This window comes from Melopsittacus undulatus, chromosome Z, assembly GCF_012275295.1.
Source record: "Melopsittacus undulatus isolate bMelUnd1 chromosome Z, bMelUnd1.mat.Z, whole genome shotgun sequence".
NCBI lineage: Eukaryota > Metazoa > Chordata > Aves > Psittaciformes > Psittaculidae > Melopsittacus > Melopsittacus undulatus.
In genome coordinates, this window is record NC_047557.1 from 80,220,029 (window position 1) to 80,239,403 (window position 19,375).

The 19,375-nt window shown below is 38.8% G+C and overlaps 1 protein-coding gene across 7 annotated transcripts in view; it reads left to right on the forward strand.

The window, feature by feature from the left end:
- The window catches only part of CAST (calpastatin), a 63,168-nt gene that overhangs the window by 37,040 nt on the left and 6,753 nt on the right, over positions 1-19,375 (forward strand). For 6 of the 7 annotated variants that reach the window (XM_034072576.1, XM_034072574.1, XM_034072577.1 and 3 more), the window contains 18 exons: positions 102-152; positions 2,948-3,052; positions 4,630-4,725; positions 5,221-5,319; positions 6,091-6,171; positions 6,268-6,321; positions 6,890-6,982; positions 7,124-7,219; positions 8,205-8,300; positions 9,435-9,518; positions 11,096-11,143; positions 12,663-12,767; positions 13,059-13,166; positions 13,857-13,958; positions 14,993-15,076; positions 15,810-15,857; positions 16,020-16,115; positions 16,682-16,780. In XM_034072576.1, coding sequence (XP_033928467.1) covers positions 102-152; positions 2,948-3,052; positions 4,630-4,725; positions 5,221-5,319; positions 6,091-6,171; positions 6,268-6,321; positions 6,890-6,982; positions 7,124-7,219; positions 8,205-8,300; positions 9,435-9,518; positions 11,096-11,143; positions 12,663-12,767; positions 13,059-13,166; positions 13,857-13,958; positions 14,993-15,076; positions 15,810-15,857; positions 16,020-16,115; positions 16,682-16,780 — 1,545 coding nt within the window. The remainder of the gene's footprint in view (positions 1-101; positions 153-2,947; positions 3,053-4,629; positions 4,726-5,220; positions 5,320-6,090; positions 6,172-6,267; positions 6,322-6,889; positions 6,983-7,123; positions 7,220-8,204; positions 8,301-9,434; positions 9,519-11,095; positions 11,144-12,662; positions 12,768-13,058; positions 13,167-13,856; positions 13,959-14,992; positions 15,077-15,809; positions 15,858-16,019; positions 16,116-16,681; positions 16,781-19,375) is intronic. The other variant, XM_034072578.1, reaches the window with a different exon arrangement.

Consider the following 19,375-nt stretch of genomic DNA (forward strand, 5'->3'; position numbering starts at 1 on the left):
TAAGTGCTCACAAGTATGAACCTGATATTCTTCTAAGTCAGCTCCTTAGAAATGACTAAGTATTTTAATCTCCATCTGAATATATGTTACTTATATTTCAGCCTGCACCAACAACCATAACAGAGTCTGGAAAAAACACGCAGTCAACCAAGGTAAATACTTACCTTTCACCTTTGGCAAGTGTTGTACTTTGGATTATGACTAACTTTTTTAAAAGAGGCTAAACTCTTTGCCACTGCTGTGCCACCTGAAACTGTCATGGTATTAGTAACATTGTAATATTCCTGTGTGCACAAGAGCAAGGAGCAAACAGGTGTGGAAATGCAGTAGCTCAGGAGGTGTTGTTAACCAAATTTAATCTGTCTTGTGCTTATTTGAACCAGTGTAGATCACGATCCATAGCATTGAATGCTGGTAAGGGTAAATTATCTAAATTTTTTATTTTATGACAGCCAGCAGACTCTCAAACAGCTGTATGAAGAGAGGCAAAAGGGCCAACTTTGGCCTGTTCAATCAACTGCTAAGGGAAGTCCCATGGGAAAGGGTACTAGGTGGTAAAGGAGCTCATGATAGTTGGTCAGCATTCAAGGACCACTTCTTCCAAGCTCAGGATCAGAGCATCCCAATGAGTAGGAAATCAAGTAAGGGATGTAGGAGACCAGTGTGGTTAAACAATGAGCTGCTGGGCAAACTCAAGTGGAAAAGGAGAATCTATGGATTATGGAAAGAGGGGCTGGCCACTTGGGAGAAATATAGGACAGTTGTTAGAGGATGTAGGGAGGCAATTAGGACAGCTAAGGCCTCCTTGGAACTCTATCTTGCAAGTCGGATTAAGGACAATAGAAAGGGCTTCTTCAAATACATAGCAAATAAAACTAACACAAGAGGCAATATAAGCCCACTGTTGAACGAGGTGGGTGCCCTGGAGACAGAGGATACAAAGAAGGCAGAAGTGCTGAATGCTTTCTTTGCCTCTGTCTTTACTCCTGCAGACTCTCCCCAGGGGCCCCAGATTCCTGTAGCCCCAGAAGGAGTCAGGACAAAGGAGGAGTTTGCTTTGGTAGATGACGATTGGGTTAGGGATCAGCTATGCAATCTGGACATCTATAAATCAATGGGTCCAGATGGAATGCACCCACGGGTGGTGAGGGAGCTGGCGGAGGTCATTGCTAGGCCACTCTCCATCATCTTTGGTAAATCATGGGAAATGGGAGAGGTACCTGAGGATTGGAAGATGGCAAATGTCACACCAGTCTATAAGAAAGGCAAGAAGGAGGACCCAGCTAATTATAGACTGGTCAGCCTTACCTCCATCCCTGGAAAGGTGATGGAACAACTTATTCTTGACTCCATCTCTAGGCGTATCAAGGTTGAGGGGGTTATTAAGAACAGCCAGCATGGTTTTACCAGGGGGAAGTCATGTTTGACCAACCTTACAGCCTTCTATGAGGAAGTGACTAGGTGGAGGGATGATGGTAGAGTGGTAGATGTGGTTTTTCTTGATTTCAGTAAGGCATTTGATACCGTCTCCCACAGCATTCTCGTAGATAAGCTAAGAAAGTGTGGGCTTGACGATCAGGTAGTGGGGTGGATCAAGAACTGGTTGAAAGGAAGAAGGCAGAGAGTTGTGGTCAATGGGGCAGAATCTAGCTGGAGGTCTGTGACTAGTGGAGTCCCTCAGGGGTCGGTGCTGGGACCAGTGCTGTTTAATATTTTCATCAATGACCTGGATGAGGGAACTGAGTGTACCCTCAGCAAGTTCTCTGATGGCACTAAATTGGGAGGAGTGGCTGACACACCAGAAGGCTGTGTTGCCATTCAGCGAGACCTGGACAGGCTGGAGAGTTGGGCAGGGAGAAACTTGATGAAATTCAACAAGAGCAAGTGTAGAGTCTTGCATCTGGAGAAGAACAACCCCATGTACCAGTACAGGTTGGGGCTTGACCTGCTGGAAAGGAGTGAAGGGGAAAGGGACCTGGGGGTCCTGGTGGATAGGAGGATGACCATGAGCCAGCAATGTGCCCTTGTGGCCAAGAAGGCAAATGGCATCCTAGGGTGCATTAGAAAGGATGTGGTTAGTAGGGCAAGAGAGGTTGTCCTCCCCCTCTACTCTGCCTTGGTGAAGCTGCATCTGGAATATTGCGTCCAGTTCTGGGCCCCTCAGTTCAAGAAGGACAGGGAATTGCTTAAGATGATTAAAGGAGGGGAACACCTCCCTTATGAGGAGAAGCTGAGGGAGCTGGGTCTCTTTAGCTTGGAGAAGAGGAGGCTGAGGGGTCACCTCATCAGTGTTTACAAATATGTAAAGGGTGGGTGTAAGGATGATGGAGCTAGGCTTTTTTCAGTGATATCCAGTGATAGGACAAGGAGCAATGGGTGTAAACTGGAGCATAAGAGGTTCCACGTTAACATCAGGAAGAACTTCTTTACTGTAAGAGTGACAAAGCACTGGAACAGGTTGCCCATGGGGGTTGTGGAGTCTCCTACGTTGGAGATATTCAAGGCCCATCTGGACAAGTTCCTGTGTGATGTACTCTAGGTTACCCTGCTCTTGCAGGGGGGTTGGACTAGATGATCTTTTGAGGTCCCTTCCAACCCTCGGGATTCTGTGATTCTGTGAAAAGGAACCCAGTGGTGTAAGTTGTACAGGTTTTCTCTCATCTTTTTTAAAAAAAAAGAAAAAGAAGACTGCAGTGGTATTTCACTCCCTCCCTTCCTCCTTGTCTGCTTCTTTGCCTTCCTCCCTTTCTCCCTTCCTTCCTCTTTTCTTTCCTTCTGCCCTTTCTTCCTCCCTTCCTTCCTGTCTGCCTCCCTTCCTCTTTCCCTCCTTCCTACCCTCCCTCCCTAAAAAAAAAAAACCACAAAAACCATGAACAAACAAAACTACACCAAAACCCAAATCCATCTGATAAGCATTTTTGTATCTAATAAGTTTGTCTCTACACAGGCAAAAAGCCAAACTTCCCCTTCTCTGACAACAAATAATGCAGAAAAAGTAACTACAGCTCAAGCTGGCCAGCCTCCACAAGCAATCTTCATAGAGACAGCAAAGGTATGGTTAAAAGAGCAAATCAAATTTTTATTGTTTATATTATTATAGGGTTTAAAAATTCATTTCAAGATGTATTCTTATCCTGAATATTGGAAGTGAGACTGCACTCCCAAAATTCACAATGTAGAAAAGCTTAAGAGCTGTCTTGTGATTAGAGGTGGCTATGACAAACCTCCTTGTGCTGCTTTAAAGTCTGAGACTTAGAAACTTCACATTTTACCCATTAAGTAACTTAAACCCCATCCTGAATATACCACTTCCAGCTAACCCATAACAGCATTAGAGGATAAGCATTGGCTGCAGATTGAGCCACCCAGCCACATGGTATGGGTAGTTTGCACTGGTTCTTTGGTGATCTTGATGTGTGTTCACCTTTTGCTGTCCTCTTCATACATCAGTTTTTCCAACACTTGCCTGTTAGCCAAGCAAGTGATTTTAATATCCTCACAAATATAGGTCTGTTTCCATGTGTTCTGTGTTTGGGGCTCCTCTGCTGTTCAAGCAAGCTTTTTGCAAGTTTTTTGCAGCTATGTGGTTATAATCAGTATTTTGCCAGTCTTTTCCCTTGCCCCTTCCTTGCAGAAGGTAAATAGAAGGGATTGTCTGGTCAGTCAAGCTTTGTTTATATGAGCATTGCCATCATAGAGTTCATTCATCTATGGGCTTCCAGGCATATATGTAGTAGCAGTGTTGGCTCTATATTTAGTAAGTCAACAGGTTACAGGTTTTCAATGAGGTAGCCCATAAACCCTGACTACAAGAAAGAGAAAGGTTGGAGGAAAACTTGGGGTGCAGTCATTTTCAGAGGGGCAAGTGGAGAAAAATCTGAAGTAAAAGTGTATGGTTGAGTCAGGATCTTGATCTTTTGGTCTTATGATTTGCACATATCTGGGTGATAAGGCCAGTGTAACATGAAGGACTACTGCTGTTCTGTTGTAACCCACTTTTTTGCAGTAAATGAGAAATTCTTCATTTTGTGTTGGCGTTGTGCCTGCACCTAACTCACTGAAGCAGTTTTCACCCTTCTTATTTGAACAGTATTTGCTGCTGGTGTTTATGGTATATTGAGAACTATGAGGTATAAGTAAAAGCTTTCAAAAGAGACATGGAAGGAGCCTCATAGTCTTTCTGCACTGGAGATTTCTTTTGCTGGTGAAGTAAAACGGGGTAGACTGTTTAAAATGGCATGCTTCCTTTCTTGCAGCAAAACCACTCTGGAAATGGAGAATGCCTCTGTAGTATTGAAGGTAGATGGTAGCTTGCTCTGACCCACTATCTGGACACTGGGCAGGTTCATTAGTTCCTGAGTTAAAAAAAATACATGCAGCCTTGGAGTTGGATGTTTTAGGCTGGGCTCAGTATCTATCACACAGTGTGCAGCTACTCAGCTTCCAGACCACCCAGCTAATAGGTAGAACCAGCTTCTTATTCAAAGTGTAGATGAAGAGGGCAAATAGATACCCATGCCTGTGTAGAAGATCTCTGGTTTACTTTGTTTTGTCTCTTGAGTTTTTAACATAGGGCTGTATAATGAAGCTGTCTCTTTCCTTCTTTTTTTTTTTCCCTTAATTCGCCAGCCCAAGTCTGAGAAAATGTCCACAGAGGCTGCTGCAGCCAGTGCAGGTGCAGCTGGTGCAAGTGTAATTCCTGTGGCTGATAAGTCAAGCAGTGAGGTTGGTAAACAGAGTCCAGATAAATGCTTCCATGTAAAAATGACTTGGAAGGTGTTTCTCTCTCTGAAGCACTTCAGTTTCAGAAAAAAAATCGGTAACTGCTAAAGTACTACTATATAATAGTTACGTATGGTAATGAAAGAGTATCTGAAGGAATAGGTAATAAACTACTTACATGTCATTTATGCTTTGTCAAATAGGGCCTGTTTAGAATCAATTTTACCACAACTAGCATACACTTAATTACTCTTTATCTTCAGTTATGTTTGTATATGCCTGCATCTGAGCTGGTATGTGAATACAAATGAGTCTGTTACTGACACTAGGGAAAAAGTGGAAGAACATTTCTCACTGAAAAATTTGGCAAGTGCAGGAAGCTTTTAGTCTCATTACCAGGCGTTTTCTACAGATTCACCAAATGATTCAGATTTTTTTTTTTTCTTTTTGTACAGCATGGTAACTTCTAGAATGGTTTGCCTTTTTTTTTTTTTTTAGCCTGGAATGGATAAGTCAGCACTAGATAGCCTAATAGATACCCTGGGTGGACCTGAAGATGTGCCTACTAGTCCTGTTAACACTGGTCCAGAAGTTACGGTATGTAGCATTTTTAATTTTTACTTTTTAGAAGATTAATCCCTAAAATATGTCTGTAGTTGCTCACTACTACATTGATACAGTATTTGTTGCTTAGATCTGCTAAAAGGTGAAATAGAGTTTGCACAGTTGCATTTCAGTGCTGTTTTCTAAAACAGAAATGATACAGTTATGAATGTGTGGCAGTAGAAAACAGGGTCAGTAAAGACAGTTGTTGTTTTTTTAGCTGACTTCCAAGCATGGTCTCCAATGAATCTACAAAAGGTAATGATAGAGATATAAGGGAGCATAAGCAATCGAGGAAATTTCATTTCTACTTGAGAAAGAGTAATACTTGAGAATTTGGGGAAGGATGCGTACTTTTCTGAGTTAGTTTGGGAAAGTAGCATAAGAAGAATGAAGATTAAAAGCAGTACTCAGCTGTGATGAAAGTTTTGGACTTTTATCAGTATTTAGAATTCAGTTTAGGTACAGCAGTACATTCTGTGGCTGGAGACACGGAAATGGCTTATATTAATACAGAAGAAATCTGGAGAGGCAAAGTTTTGTTAGGTGCTGTGCACTGTTGCAGCTAGTCGAGATGCTACATGCATGACACTAGGTCTGAAAGACACTGTAGTGACTGTCCAGGATTGTCCCTGTGACCTAGCCAACTCTTGTGTTTTCTTTACAGAATTATCACCGTAGATAGTTCTACATTAAAAATTTATTTAGAAATTTATTTCAGTAAGCAAGAGTACAATGACATTAAGGTGTGCATTCTTTTCATAGGAAGATATATCTTCAAGATACCTGGAAGAACTGGGTAAACGAGAAGGTAGTCTCCCTCCAGAATATGTTAAATTGTTGAAGGTTAGTGACTTAAAAAAAGCATATTCATCATGTGTGTTTTCTCTTATATTGTAAGTTTCTGTTTACCATTTACTACAAAATTAATTCTCATTTTAGAGCAAAGGGAGTGGCAAAGATGGATTCCCAACAAAAGCAGATGAACGAGAGGAAGTAAGTTACCTGTTAAAAAAAATTGGAAGGTGAAAATAACCCAGTTATAATTTGATTCCTAAGTGTTGCCTGGCTTCCAAAAATCCCAGCAAGTGGGAGAGGTCTGTGAGGTGCCAGATAATGTAGATGTTGCTAAAACTTGTCACAGAAATTAGACTTTGGCATAGATGATTTTAATAAAAAAGTAAGAATTTTCAGAGCACTGACTGAAGCTGAAGCAAGTCAGATAAATGGTCATAGAGATATTAGCCATAATAGTAACAAAAGGAAGAAATAGTAGCCGTGCATATGTCTTTAGCAAAGGCAACTTGTATTTGTGTGCTTCAAAGGATAATTTTGTAAGCCAGCTTAATTTTACTGTTTTATAAGTTTAACATAATAAAAATAAAGCTTATCTGAAAAATGAATCTACTGTTGAGGGGAAATACAATTTTTCTGTAATGCCATCATGTTGTTATGAGGTCATTGTGTGAGTAAGCAGGGAGTGCACTCAGATTTTAAACCAAGTTTGACACTATTGATACTTGAAATTTAATAGTCATAACCTAGTTTGTAATTTCTTGCTCAGAAACCAATGACAGATGATGAGCTTGCAGAGGCCTTGTCATCAGACTTTACCTGTAGTGCTGCTTCTGCTGAAGAAAAGACAAGTCTGACAGAGGTATTGATATTTTTCTTGCAATTAATTGCCTTTACTGCAATTAAACATTGCCATTGTTATCTTAGTAGGTCACTTCAAAATGATCTTGACAATTTTATCTTTTTTTTTTTTAATTTGCCTGTGATGTTATATCTCTCATAGAAACCAAGTAAGGAAGGAGAAATTGTACAAGCACAAGCAGTAAGTTCAGTAAAGACCTCAGTTCCTCCTAAGGAGAAGAAAACAAAATCAAAAGAGGTATACATAGTTATTCATTGAGTAGCTGACTTCTAATTAAAAATTACAAGCACATGTTGTGTTTTATGTGTGTGTGATCTTGTAAAGATGTAAAGAGGGCTAATAAAAACTTTGAAGAGGGGCTTTTGACAAGGCCCTGCAGGGACAGGACAAGGGAGAATGGCTTTAGCCTGACAGTGGGGAGCTTGAGTTTTCCCTGTGAGGGTGGTGAGGCCCTGGCACAGATTGCCCACAGAAACTTTGGCTGCCCCATCCCTGGCAGTGTTCAAGGCCAGGGTGGATGGGGCTTGGAGCAACCTGGTCTAATGGAAGATGTCTCTGCCCATGGCAGGGGGTTGCAACTGGATGAGCCTTAAGGTCCCTTCCAACTCAAACCATTCTGTGATCCTATGATCATCCTGATTTTCAGCTGTAAATCCTGTTTATCAAAGGAATTATAGGAATAATAGGAATTGTCATTGCTCAGATTCTGCTGTACCTCAGTGGGTCAGATTACTTTCTTTCTGCATTCTGCAGAAAAACAGTGGTTCTTCTGGCTGTGAGCAAGAGTAGAAAAACTTACGTTTTCTTAGCTGTGTGAGGCGTGTTTAGATCTTTTATCTGATGCACTTTTCTCATGTTTAAAAAACCTTTCTTGTTTCCTCTGTAGAGAGCAATATGATCTTATACATTCTGGGTTTACCATGTCAAAGCATTTCACAATTGTATTACATGATATTGTACTCCCTCCCTTCTCCCCCTTCCCCCTTTTTTTTCCTTTTCCTCTCTCCTTAGAGGAGATACATATTGATTAGACTGCATTAATCTTACCACATGATTTACAATGTCCTCCAATGTGATGTTAAGGAAATCAGTTAAAGCCAAACAGAAATGACCAGTCTGGTGCTGGCTGTTTGTTTCATATACAGCATTAAAGATCTATGAAGTAAAACCTTTGTCAATTTAAATTAGTAATTGAATGATTTATGAATTTTCTTAAATGCAGAAAATTAAAGATGATGTAATGGAAGTTCTTCTTGATACTCTTGGTGGACCTGAACTTGAACCTGAAGATCACACCCCTGTTGTAGAGGTGGCAGAGGTATAGTCTTGCTAGCTTATACAGCAGTTCTCATACTCTCCCATGGAATCATAAGACCTCTTTGTTAGATACTGTACAAATATGCAAAATAGACTTTCATATCAGAGGCCTAAGGAATGTCTGACTCTTACATGATTAAGAAAATCAAGAAGTGAAGAAATCCTGAGTGGATACAAGTAAAAAAAAAAAAAGAACCAAAATGTAAGATGGTTTGGAAAATTATAAGCATTTCATTTGACTGTACAAGCTTACATACATACACCTTTCACTGTGTTAATTATAACTCTGGTTGTTCTCTCCAAGCATTGGGTAAAATTTATAGCAAGCTTTTGTTTTGCACGTGTTTATAATTCCATTTTTAATTGACTTTTCAGGTGTTTAGTGCATGTGCTCCTTTATCCATCAGACCCCATTATTTTCTGATTTGGGTTTTGCCATTCACTCTGACTTCTAAGAATTTTTTTTAACAGTAGCCCTGTGTTTGCATGTTAAACTTTGACTTTTTAGTTTAGTTTTGCAAACTCTGCCTATAACTCTACCACTAGCAGTTATTTTCCCCTGTATTCACTTACAGCTCAGAGCAAACAAATGACAGGGAAATAGCAGAGAATCATTTGTTGCTGAGAAAAAATGTCCAAGCTCAATTTTTACAAAAAAGGGCATGTAGTAGTGCAGGTTAATTCAGCCTGGGACTTCGGATTACATAGTGGATGCCTTAATTCTGGAAGGATATCCAGCAAATTAAAGGCTGCATTTCAGTAGCAGTGATGGAAAAAGATACAAAATTATGGCTTCTATAATCTAAGTAATGAAATCCAAGGAAACCTGAGGGTTTTGTACACACAGAAATTGTCTACATATGTGTCACAAAGTTATGGCTCTGAGTAGATTTTTAGAATTTAAAATAGTACAGTTGTGTTCACATATGGCATTGTTTCTTAAACCATGATGATTTTACCACATAAATTTGATAGGAATAAATTTAGGAATTTTAATATCTTACTATATGCAATAATTTTATCTGATACCAATTCTTCTTCAAACAATAAGCCGTCAAATCTTGAAACTGAAGTTGAGTGCACTTTGGAGTTCTTATTTTAATTTCTGTGATTGTTTTTTTTTGTTCTTTTTAAGGCTAAAGCTAAGGAGAAAAAGGAAAAAAAGACTGGAGAACTTGATGATACGATACCTCCTGAATACAGGTTAACACCGAAGTTGGTAAGTTTTTTGTATCTTCATTACCTTGTAAATAGGGCACGTGTCTGACACTTTTGTCTCAGAGGGGGAAAGAATATGGGAAAACCAAGCAAAACTAGTGTTTAATCAGCAGCTTTTTCCTGCTGGTGATTTCTGTATCTCTAGTTTCCTTCCCTTTGTGGGCATGAGTTGGTTTCTCAGGCATCTGAGCAAAGATCTTCCCAAATGACATACTGTTTCTCCAAGAGTGGTGTTACTTGTTTCTCATACTAAAACTCAATATGGTAAAATCCATCCCTTTACAGAAGTGCTGGTAGGTATCACTTTGTAATGTAACCTTGGAACACTGTTGTAAAATGGTATGAAAATTAAACTTTTTTTTTTTAAGAATGTCACTTCCAAGTGATGGAGATTTTTCTCAAGGTGAAAAAAAAAAACATAGAACTGAGATGTGTTTTCCATCAAGTTCAGAACTGGAAGTTTTTGCAGCAGTTTAACTGATGTTACCAAGGTTGCTATATAAAATTGTCTTGCTAGAGCTGGATATTAACATTCTGTTGTGAAAAGAGTAGTTTTACCCCTCTTTTTAGAGATTTCAAGACTACCTGACTACAGACCTGGGATTTAACCCCCTATTTGTTGAGTACAAAAGTTTATCTTTTGCACTCAAAGCTTGTTTTACTACTAGATGAACTCTTGATAGTTTACTAGGGAATTAATTCCTGCTGCAAGTTGATACAGACAGGAATGAACTCTTTCTGGTCTCTTGGCCTATTTGTGTTGTGCTAACATCATATTTACTTGTTTTATCCATTTACCTGGCCATATAAGAATTTGCCCTGTTTAGACGATTTCCTGTAACTATGTTACTGGTTTCATCTTGTGTTATCATAGTAACATAGAATCATACATTGGTTTGGTTTGGAAAGAACCTTAAGATCATATAGTTCCAACCTCCCTGCTATGGGCAGGGTCAGCTCACACTAGACCAGGACACCCAAGGCTCTGCCAACCTGACCTTGAACACTGCCAGGAATGGGGCATTTATCACTTCTCTGGGCAACCCATTCCAGTGCCTCACCACCCTCACAGTAAAGAACTTCTTCCTTATATCTAACATGAACTTCCCTGTTCAAGTGTAAACCCATCACGCTTTATTCTATTGCTGCAGTCCTTGATGAAGAGTTCCTCTCCAGCATCCTTGTAGGCCCCCTTCAAATACTGGAAGGCTGCTATGAGGTCTCCATGCATCCTTCTCTTCTCCAGGCTGAACAGCCCCAACGTTTTCAGCCTGTCTTCTTATGGGAAGTTCTGCCAGCCACCTTATCACCCTCATGGCCCTCCTCTGGGTTTGCTTCAGCAGCTCCATGTGCCTCTTACGTTGAGAACAGCAGAACTCCATGCAGTACTTCAAGTGGCATCTCACAAGAGCAGATCAAGAGTGTCAGGATCACCTTCACCCTGCTGGTCACATTCATTTTGATGCATTTTGCTGCATTTGTTTTATCATTTACTTTGTGTTGTTTTGCTGATAATTATGGAGTATGGAAATTCTTAAAACAATGGGAAAATGTCAATTATACTTACTTTACTTCTAGGATAAAGATGGAAAACCAGTATTGCCAAAGCCTGAAGAAAAACCTAAGGTTAGAAAACCGACAATGTTGAGAGAGTGTGAATAGATACCCTGTTTTCTCCTCTGTTGTCACTTCTCTCTCTGCCGTTATGTAAGTCTTTTGGTCTGATTGTGTGTTTACTGCCTTCCGCAAAACCTGCTGAAGTGTCAAGTGAAAGTTGGATTTCTTGAAATTCACTGGCTGTGAATGAAGAGAAAGTAAGAAGTTTAGAGGTAACTGCCACAGGAGAGAATTACAGAAATGACTGCTGACGCAAATAAAAGCTGTGTGGGGTGTTAGTTTAAGGTATTCTGTAGAAGTCTGTTGGAGAAGGACAGAGAGAGAAGAGGCAAGGCAGAAAAATCTTCTATTTTCTTGACAGTTCCCTTTCATTAGTCATCACATATAAAGGAATATGACTGGAAAGAGGGAAAAAGCCACTGTGAACATTTTCCTAATCACGAAGAACAACTTGAACTTTACAAAAAGTATCCATTGTGGCCTAGGAAGTGCAAGATAGAATTAAAAGATTGGAAGTTACAAAAGTTTTTTAAATTTAAAATGCACAGGAAGAAAGCAAAGATTAGGGGAAAAAAAGGAACTGTGCACTGAAGAAACTGAGGGCTTCACTTTGCAAATACTGTGAGTTGTTGAGAGCTGCCAAATTGGATAAGTGCAAGAAACCCCTGTTCTTCTAAAATGAGTCAGGACCAATCTAAGCAAGAGTGACACCATGCCTTTTAGCATGAATGCGAACTCATTTATCTTATTCAATCTTGAAGTATAGAGGAATGCAAAGGCAGTGGTGTAGAAGACTTTTCTAGAAATTCGTCTGTTGGTTCTTAGATATGGAATTGTCTGTAGTGGGTGATGTGCGAGAGCTGCACAGAAGGAACATCTGCCAATCATGTCATAGGAAAAAAAGGGAGAACAGTTCTCATGGAGGCAGGCACTGATGTTTAGGAGACAAGCATTCCTGTTTCACAGGGAGCACAAAAGAGAAGGACACAAAAAGCAGAAAAGCTCCAGAAGAGGAGCTTGGCACGAGTTAAAGGAGGTTGGTTCACGGCTTGGCTAAAGTCCAGTGCAAAACCAAAGCAGAAGATGAACTCAGAATCATAAAGTCTTATGCCAGAAGAATTAAGTGGTTGGTAGAATAAGTATTTCTGTGCTCTTTCATCTTTATCAGTCAGAGACCCAAATATAATTCAGTAGTTGTTCTGTAAGTTGTTCTGTTAAATATTTTCTTTTTCTAGCTAAAAGGTTGCATTTTCCTTTCAGTAGCCCTGTAAACAGTATTGAACATCATGCTCTTTGCATTATACTGACTTTTGATAACAAAGCAACTGACTCACTCTGAAAAGCTATTTTCTTTCTTTATGCACCATAAAACTCATGTTGTTTTGTTGCACATAAATGTTAAAGATATTTTGGTGTTGATGAGAAAAGTTTTCCTTCTCTCTAAGTACTTGAAATATAATTCTTGGAAAGATAAAACTAGGCAGTGACTCACCTCTACCACATGGGGTTTTTTGGGTTTTTTTTGCAGCCTTTGAGTGAATCTGATCTTGTTGATGAATTTTCAAAAGACTTTGCGTGCCCTGCCCAGCCTGCAGTCCAGTCCAAACCATCAAAGCCCATCAGCATGTCCAAAGTATGTCTTTCTAGTTCACTAAAGATGCTGACAGTGATAGTTTTGCTAAGAGTGGATGATGTTACTATTCTTTCATTAAAAATATTCTGGTTTTGGTCCTGTCCCCCAACCCCCGATTGCACGGAGGATTGGCAGTTAGGCCTTAACTGAAGGGTTTCTGCCTTTAGATTTTTCTTTCTTGGTCTGTACTGTATTAAAAAAGGGGGGGGGGGGGTGGGTGCAGCACTTAACAGACACCTTTTGGGTTTCTAGGCATAATCAGTAAAATGTAGTGTAATTGTTCTGTTTCAGACACCTTCAGATTCTGTGGCTGCAAAAACTACTGAGGATGAAGATGAAGCAGTCCCTTGTGCCACAGCTTGCACTCTGCAGTCTTCAGCTGCAACAGCTGTGTCTTCAGTGAGTAGTCTTAGCTGGAAATGAAGCAAGATTCAGTGCTTCATTTATGCAATGGTATAACATGTTTTCAAGATTCTTGTTCCAGTATTTCATATTATTCCTCCTTAGAGGTAAGTCACAAAGGCAATGTGCTTTCAAACAAAAAAAATAAAAAAGTCAAACACAAACTGAATGAGGAAGATCAGTGACCTTTAATAGGGGAAATCAAACTGACAGTTCTTGTGGTCTACTCTAGCACTTACAGCTGTAAAAGGGATGTTGCTTGTGAACTTACTAGATACTTGAAGGAAAAGACAGTTTCTACAAAAAAACAACAATTGTCCTGCTGAATATTTGGAAGGAAGATGACATTAAAGGCTGACATTCTTGCACCAGTTTGCAGAATATATATGATTTTATTAAAAAAGAAAACAAAGCAAACAACCTCCCTGTGAAACATTTTAGCTGTGATTAAGTCTTTGGAAAGGAGAGGTCTGTTTACAGAGCAACCTCTAACAAAGTTTCCTTATGCCTTGAACCCCGCAGATCCCAAGTATGTGAAAGCAATTAGGAAAAAAAGCATTACTGTTTTTGGGGTTACTTCTCAGTTTTTACCTTAAGGAATGTGTGGCTTGTATGTGAAAAGGTTTATTCAGATGCAGCTGAACTGCAAACTAAGAATTGTTTTTTACTGTATCAATACCCCAACAGGTTGGCCAAGTGGCAGATGAAGCACTGGAAGCCTTATCCAGTACCCTAGGAAAGATGGAACCTGATCCAGATGAAAAGAAGCCTGCTGTGGACAAAATTAAGGTAGAAAAACAATCAGACCTCAAAAAACAGACTGTTGATTTAATTATCTTCAGTGTTACTGTATTTTCTCAGGCTAGAAACAATTTAGAGGTAATAATTTAACTTTTTTCTTTTTAAAAAAGAAAACAGAATTTACTTGTGAAACCAGTTGTGTTTTGCTTAGGAAGTACTAGTAGGCTTTTGGTACAGGGAGTGTATTTTCTTGATAATTTTGCTTATTACAGCACAACAGTTCCCTCAGCTTCTGAAAACTGCATTTGTTTAGTGTCTTACTGCTGAACCAAAGCAGAATTAACATGTACATCATAGGTAGCAACCTTCTTTCAAAAGGTACCAGATTTTGATGAGTTGTTTTAATTACAAATTATACATAAAACAATTTTTTGCCACTTATCTTGCTATTTTAACAGGGAGCCTTAAGCAACACACTCAAATATGTGTATTCTGAGATCATAGTCCCAGTCTGAATACCCCCATTTGCCACCCCAAACCATGGACCAGGTGGTATTGACTGGAGCCAAAACTAGGAAGGACAGCATTTTGAGTGAGCTGTAACTCCATCAAATAGAAGTTCCCAAAGCTGGCTTTACTACCTTTTCCTAGTTGCGATCTTCCAACATACCTTGTAAGGGGATAGTGCTTTTTGAAGTTGGCTACAGATTTCTCTGTTCAGTCTTCCTTTGCGCACAGCCCAGACAGCTGTTGAAAGGATTTCAAAAGGAGTCAAGAGTTAAGACTCAGGTATAAATCTATTTTAGATTGGTCTGTGGTTGTCTCTTCACTAACTCTGTTGATCTCCATTGACATAGGTAGAGGTACTTCTGATATACACAGGAAGAAACAGGCAGAGAAATAAAGGCTTTCTCAAGAGAATAGGCTTTCTTCTAATTTTCTTGAGGTTTTTAACTGGTAGTTGGATTAGAAAGACTAATTTGAGTCAGGAGACCAAAGACCTCAAAAGCTTGCTCATCTGCATTTCTGTTGGAATGTAGTTATTTGTTTTTATCAGTATTATTTTGATTTTGCCTTCACAGGAGAAAACCAAACAGGAGCAACACAAAAAACTGGGTGAAGATGAAGAAACAATTCCTCCAGAGTACAGATTAACAGAAGCAAAAGTAGTTTATTTAATGTGCTGTCTTACTCTTACTTTCCTTCCATTCCTAAGAATATGTAGATGAAACTGAAACTCCATTTCATTTTTATAAGTTGGTGTTTAGTTCAGCCATATTTTTAGCGTATAAAAATTCCAGTTTGTAGTTTCTGAATATCTGACATCTATCATTACATGCCGAAATAGGCACAGAAGTGGTTTGGATGTAAGTACCTACACATGAGTAATTAAGTCTGAGATTAGTGCTCTGAAATCTTTCATTAGCTTTCTGTATTCTAGTAATTAGTAAATTGTGATTGCTCAAAGCTGTTAAAAAATGCTTCAAGGTGGTATGCTTGCAGACATCACCACATGACTCATTTGACATAAATGGGTAGCTTAGGTATAGCTAAGATTTGCACAAAATCTGCCACAGCTGCCATTGTGAAAAGATTCCTTTCTGAAATCTGTGTCCAGGATTATTGTTACCAGTGTTGATAGAGGCTGGTATTTTATTTATTACTTGTGCTGTTTCTGTGGAAACTGAAACATTAACTAGGGAAGCTCAGAATCCCACACTGAATCACTTTCCAGCACTCAGATATTTTTAAGTTACAGAACCTGGATTTATTAAATGACACTTTGAATAACAGCAAGAGATGGAAGAGGTTGGTTAGTAATGTCGTTTTCTTGTGTAATACTCTCTGTTTGCTGAGTGCTCTCAGATTGCTTAATACAAGGGGGTTTTTATTTTGTAGGATAAAGAAGGAAAACCACTCTTACCAAAACCAGAAGAAAAGTCCCAGGTAAAAAAAGTGAATATTCAGAGTGTTTCATTCATTACTTACCTAAATGTCAGTAAGGTTCCCCAGATTTCAGTTTAAAAATGGAGATAGACCATGTTACCTGCTCACTTTTTAGTAGATGAAAATGCTTACAAGCCTCTTTCTTTTTGTTCTTAATGTTAGCCTATGAGTGAAAATGATCTTTTAGAGGGGTTGTCACAAGGATTTTCCTATTCTCCGTCTCCATCTGCACCATCACCTACACCAGCTGTAATGAAGGTGAGTATATTTGATTTCTGAAAATTTATTTTCAGATTGTTTCAACAATCTTAATATTTCATGTTTTCCTCAAAGTTCATGTAAGCTTTCTCTAATCAAATTCAGTAACTAAAATTTTAAAATATTTTTGCAACAAATTAATAGGAGAGCAGGATTTTAATAATGAGGAAAAAAACTAGGTAAGTTAGTTGTCATCTTTTAACAGCTGCTTGCATAAGTAATGCTTTGCAGTTGAGAATTTTAAAAGTGTTACTTGGGAATATAGATGGGCTTGGTGAAGTCTTAGCTCCTCTGAAGCTATATTAAACTTGCCTCTGACTTAAGCTATGACAAGGTTTAACCAAGTAGTTAGGGGGGAAGATTGAACATGAACAAACTAAGATGCAAAACAGTTATGCAGTGCTTCACAGAAAGAAGTTTCAATCTGAAATAAGTAGAGCTTTGAAAAAAAATAAAGTCCTAGAAATAAAGAGGATGGGTATTGCATTTTAGAGGTGTAGAATTTGATGTATGTTTTTATTTTAAACCTCTGTGTTAGTAATACTAGTAATGCTGTCTTTTTTCAGAAAACCAAGAAGGCCAAAAATTCTGCAGATTCTTCTGACATTGTCTCTGCTGCTACAGTTTCTTCAATGCGCTCAGCAGCTCCTCTAGCTTCTGTCTCCGTAAGCAACCTTTTCTGTAAATCCTATTCTGAAATTCAGAATTGACTAATGAAGAGAGATGAGAGCCTGATCCAAACAGTTTTATTGATACAGACTATTGCACAGTTAAACAATTTGTTGCTACTAATGGCAACTGGGAGGAAAGAAAATGTTCCCCCTGGGAGGGGAGGGGAGTGGGAGGGAAAGTATGAATTTCTGGACCGAGTTACAGAGCACATTGGAGGATGTCTGCATTTCCTTTCTATGGGTCAGTGCAGGTAGTTACCTATGTGCAAGTGGTTTCATTTTGAGGCTTGGGCCCTTAGCAAAACACCATTTTTTTCCTGGTTTGGAAAGGAACATTATGAGAACATTTAAAATAATAATAGTGTAGTCATCACCATAGCAGCAAAGTCATTTGTTAAGCTTATAAAAGAAGAAGTTCAAGATTAAAGATGGGACAGGCAGCACCAGCACCTTCTTTTAATACCAGAACTTCCCTTCCTCACGTTTAGTTGTCATGTTGCCTGGATCATTTTTTAACCCAGTTTGATCTGTGCAGTTGTGCACTAACTAGTGTTTCCAGCCTAATTTGAGAGGGAACTATAAAGCTCCTCCTGCCTGGGTTATTATTGTTTTTAAGGGCTTTTTTTTCCTAACCATTTTTTGAATAAAGCTAGTATGAATAAGCAAAAGACAATATATATTGTGAAGATAAGAATGTGAATGAGTTTTAATTCAGATTGACACTTCTTTAAGAGCTAATCTGCAGTGATAATGATGTTTGCAAAATTAATGGCATTTGCCAAAACCCAATCTTTTCATACAACTGTTCTCATTAAATCATTTAGGCCTATGTGTAACAAAAGAAAGTCATTAAAATAAATTCCATAACCCCTTCTTGAAATTATGTTTTCTGTAGGTCTAAATATTCTTTAATTGTTTTCCCCAGTATTGCTCTACACTGTAATTACAAAAGGAGAGCTGATTGGTCATTTTTTACTGAAGTTGACAGTTCATTAGTCAGTACTTGTATTAGCTCGGAGAATTGAATTATTTTTACAGCAGATTTGTGTTCATGAATACGTTTATACTTTGTTAGGGAGGGAAAGAGATGGATGAAGCCTTGGGTCTCCTGTCTAATTCCCTAGGACAGAGGGAACCTGACCTTGATGAGAACAAACCAGTTGTGGACAAAGTAAATGTAACAAAAGACATTCTGAAACTTGTGCAGTCTGGTGGGGAAACTAAACTAAACAACTGAAAAAACACCCTAACAAAAGAAAAAACCCAAACGAGCAAAATCTGAGTTACTTATCTTACTTGTTGGATGATTTGGAGTTTTTTATACATTTTTTTTAATACTGCAGTATGTCTTACACATTTATAGGAGCATATGGCATGCCATTTTAGATACAGAAGAAAGATTCCTAGTAAAAAAACCATACTTTTATGTTGTCCTAAAAGTAGGCATGTCAGCCACTCTTGAGCCAACTGGATTACTTGTGTGTTTTGTGACAAATGTTGAATTAGATAAATATACATTAGTCACTTAGGGGTGAGTGTCGAAATATTACAGGAAATTTGCAATAATTTGGTTTCAGTGCCTGTTATTGTTATTCTAATTATTTTTCAGGTGTCTTCTCTGGTGTCTTCTCAAAAAATTAATTTTGTAGCCTTCTTTTTGTCAAACTTGGACTTGTATAACCCCACAAAAGACAAGTTCATCAGCAGATGTCTTCATTTAATCAGTTCCATTTTTTAACTTGCTTGTTTCTGCTTGCTTTGTCTTCATTCAGTCTTTCTTCATATAACTGTATAAAGATCTTGTCTGTAATAAGAAAATCAGGCACATTTCTGCATAATAGTAAATTGCTAACTGAAATAATTAAGAAAAAGGATGCTACTGGGGAAAAAAAAAACACCATAAGATGCCCATTGATAAATTCAGTCTGGAATCTAGAAGGAGATTAATCTCAGACAGGTTACTGTGCAGAGATTATTGGCTGCCTTGGAAATAGGCAATAGGCAGTCTGAGCAGCATTGTCTCTTGCCATAGCAGAGGAGTAAATGCTTGATGTGTGGGATCTCAGCAGCTGCTGTGATTCAGTGGAGCTGTAGGAGCCTAGCTTTCTTCATGTGTTGTTCTTTATAAAAGGCATGGAAAATGCCTATGTTCAAAAAGTAAAAAAAAAATAGTTAAAATGTCTTCATTAACAAATACAAAAGTGCTCTTCAGCAATGTGCTAAAAGACCTACTTGTATGCAAACCAAGTGTTTTGTTTGGGACATTTCTGGTATATTTGTCAGATATCTGTGCAGCTTAAATTGAAAAATAAATATAGTGAAAGGAATGCTTCCCTCCTTGATGGAGTCTCCAGAGCTTGTGCTGCTGTGGCTTCGAGTTGTGTTGGATTTGAAACTGAGCCTGGCTTTGAAGTCTGATGAGAAGTGTAGGCCACTCTTGATCAGTTTGGGCATGAGGTGGATACGTACCCTGGGTTCTGCTGAAGGTACTGGGATGCATTCACGGGTAAGACATTGCAGGAATGTTGGCATTGTGTTAAAGATACAGTACATGGATGAGATTTGATGCAGAAGTATGGAATGGCTTCT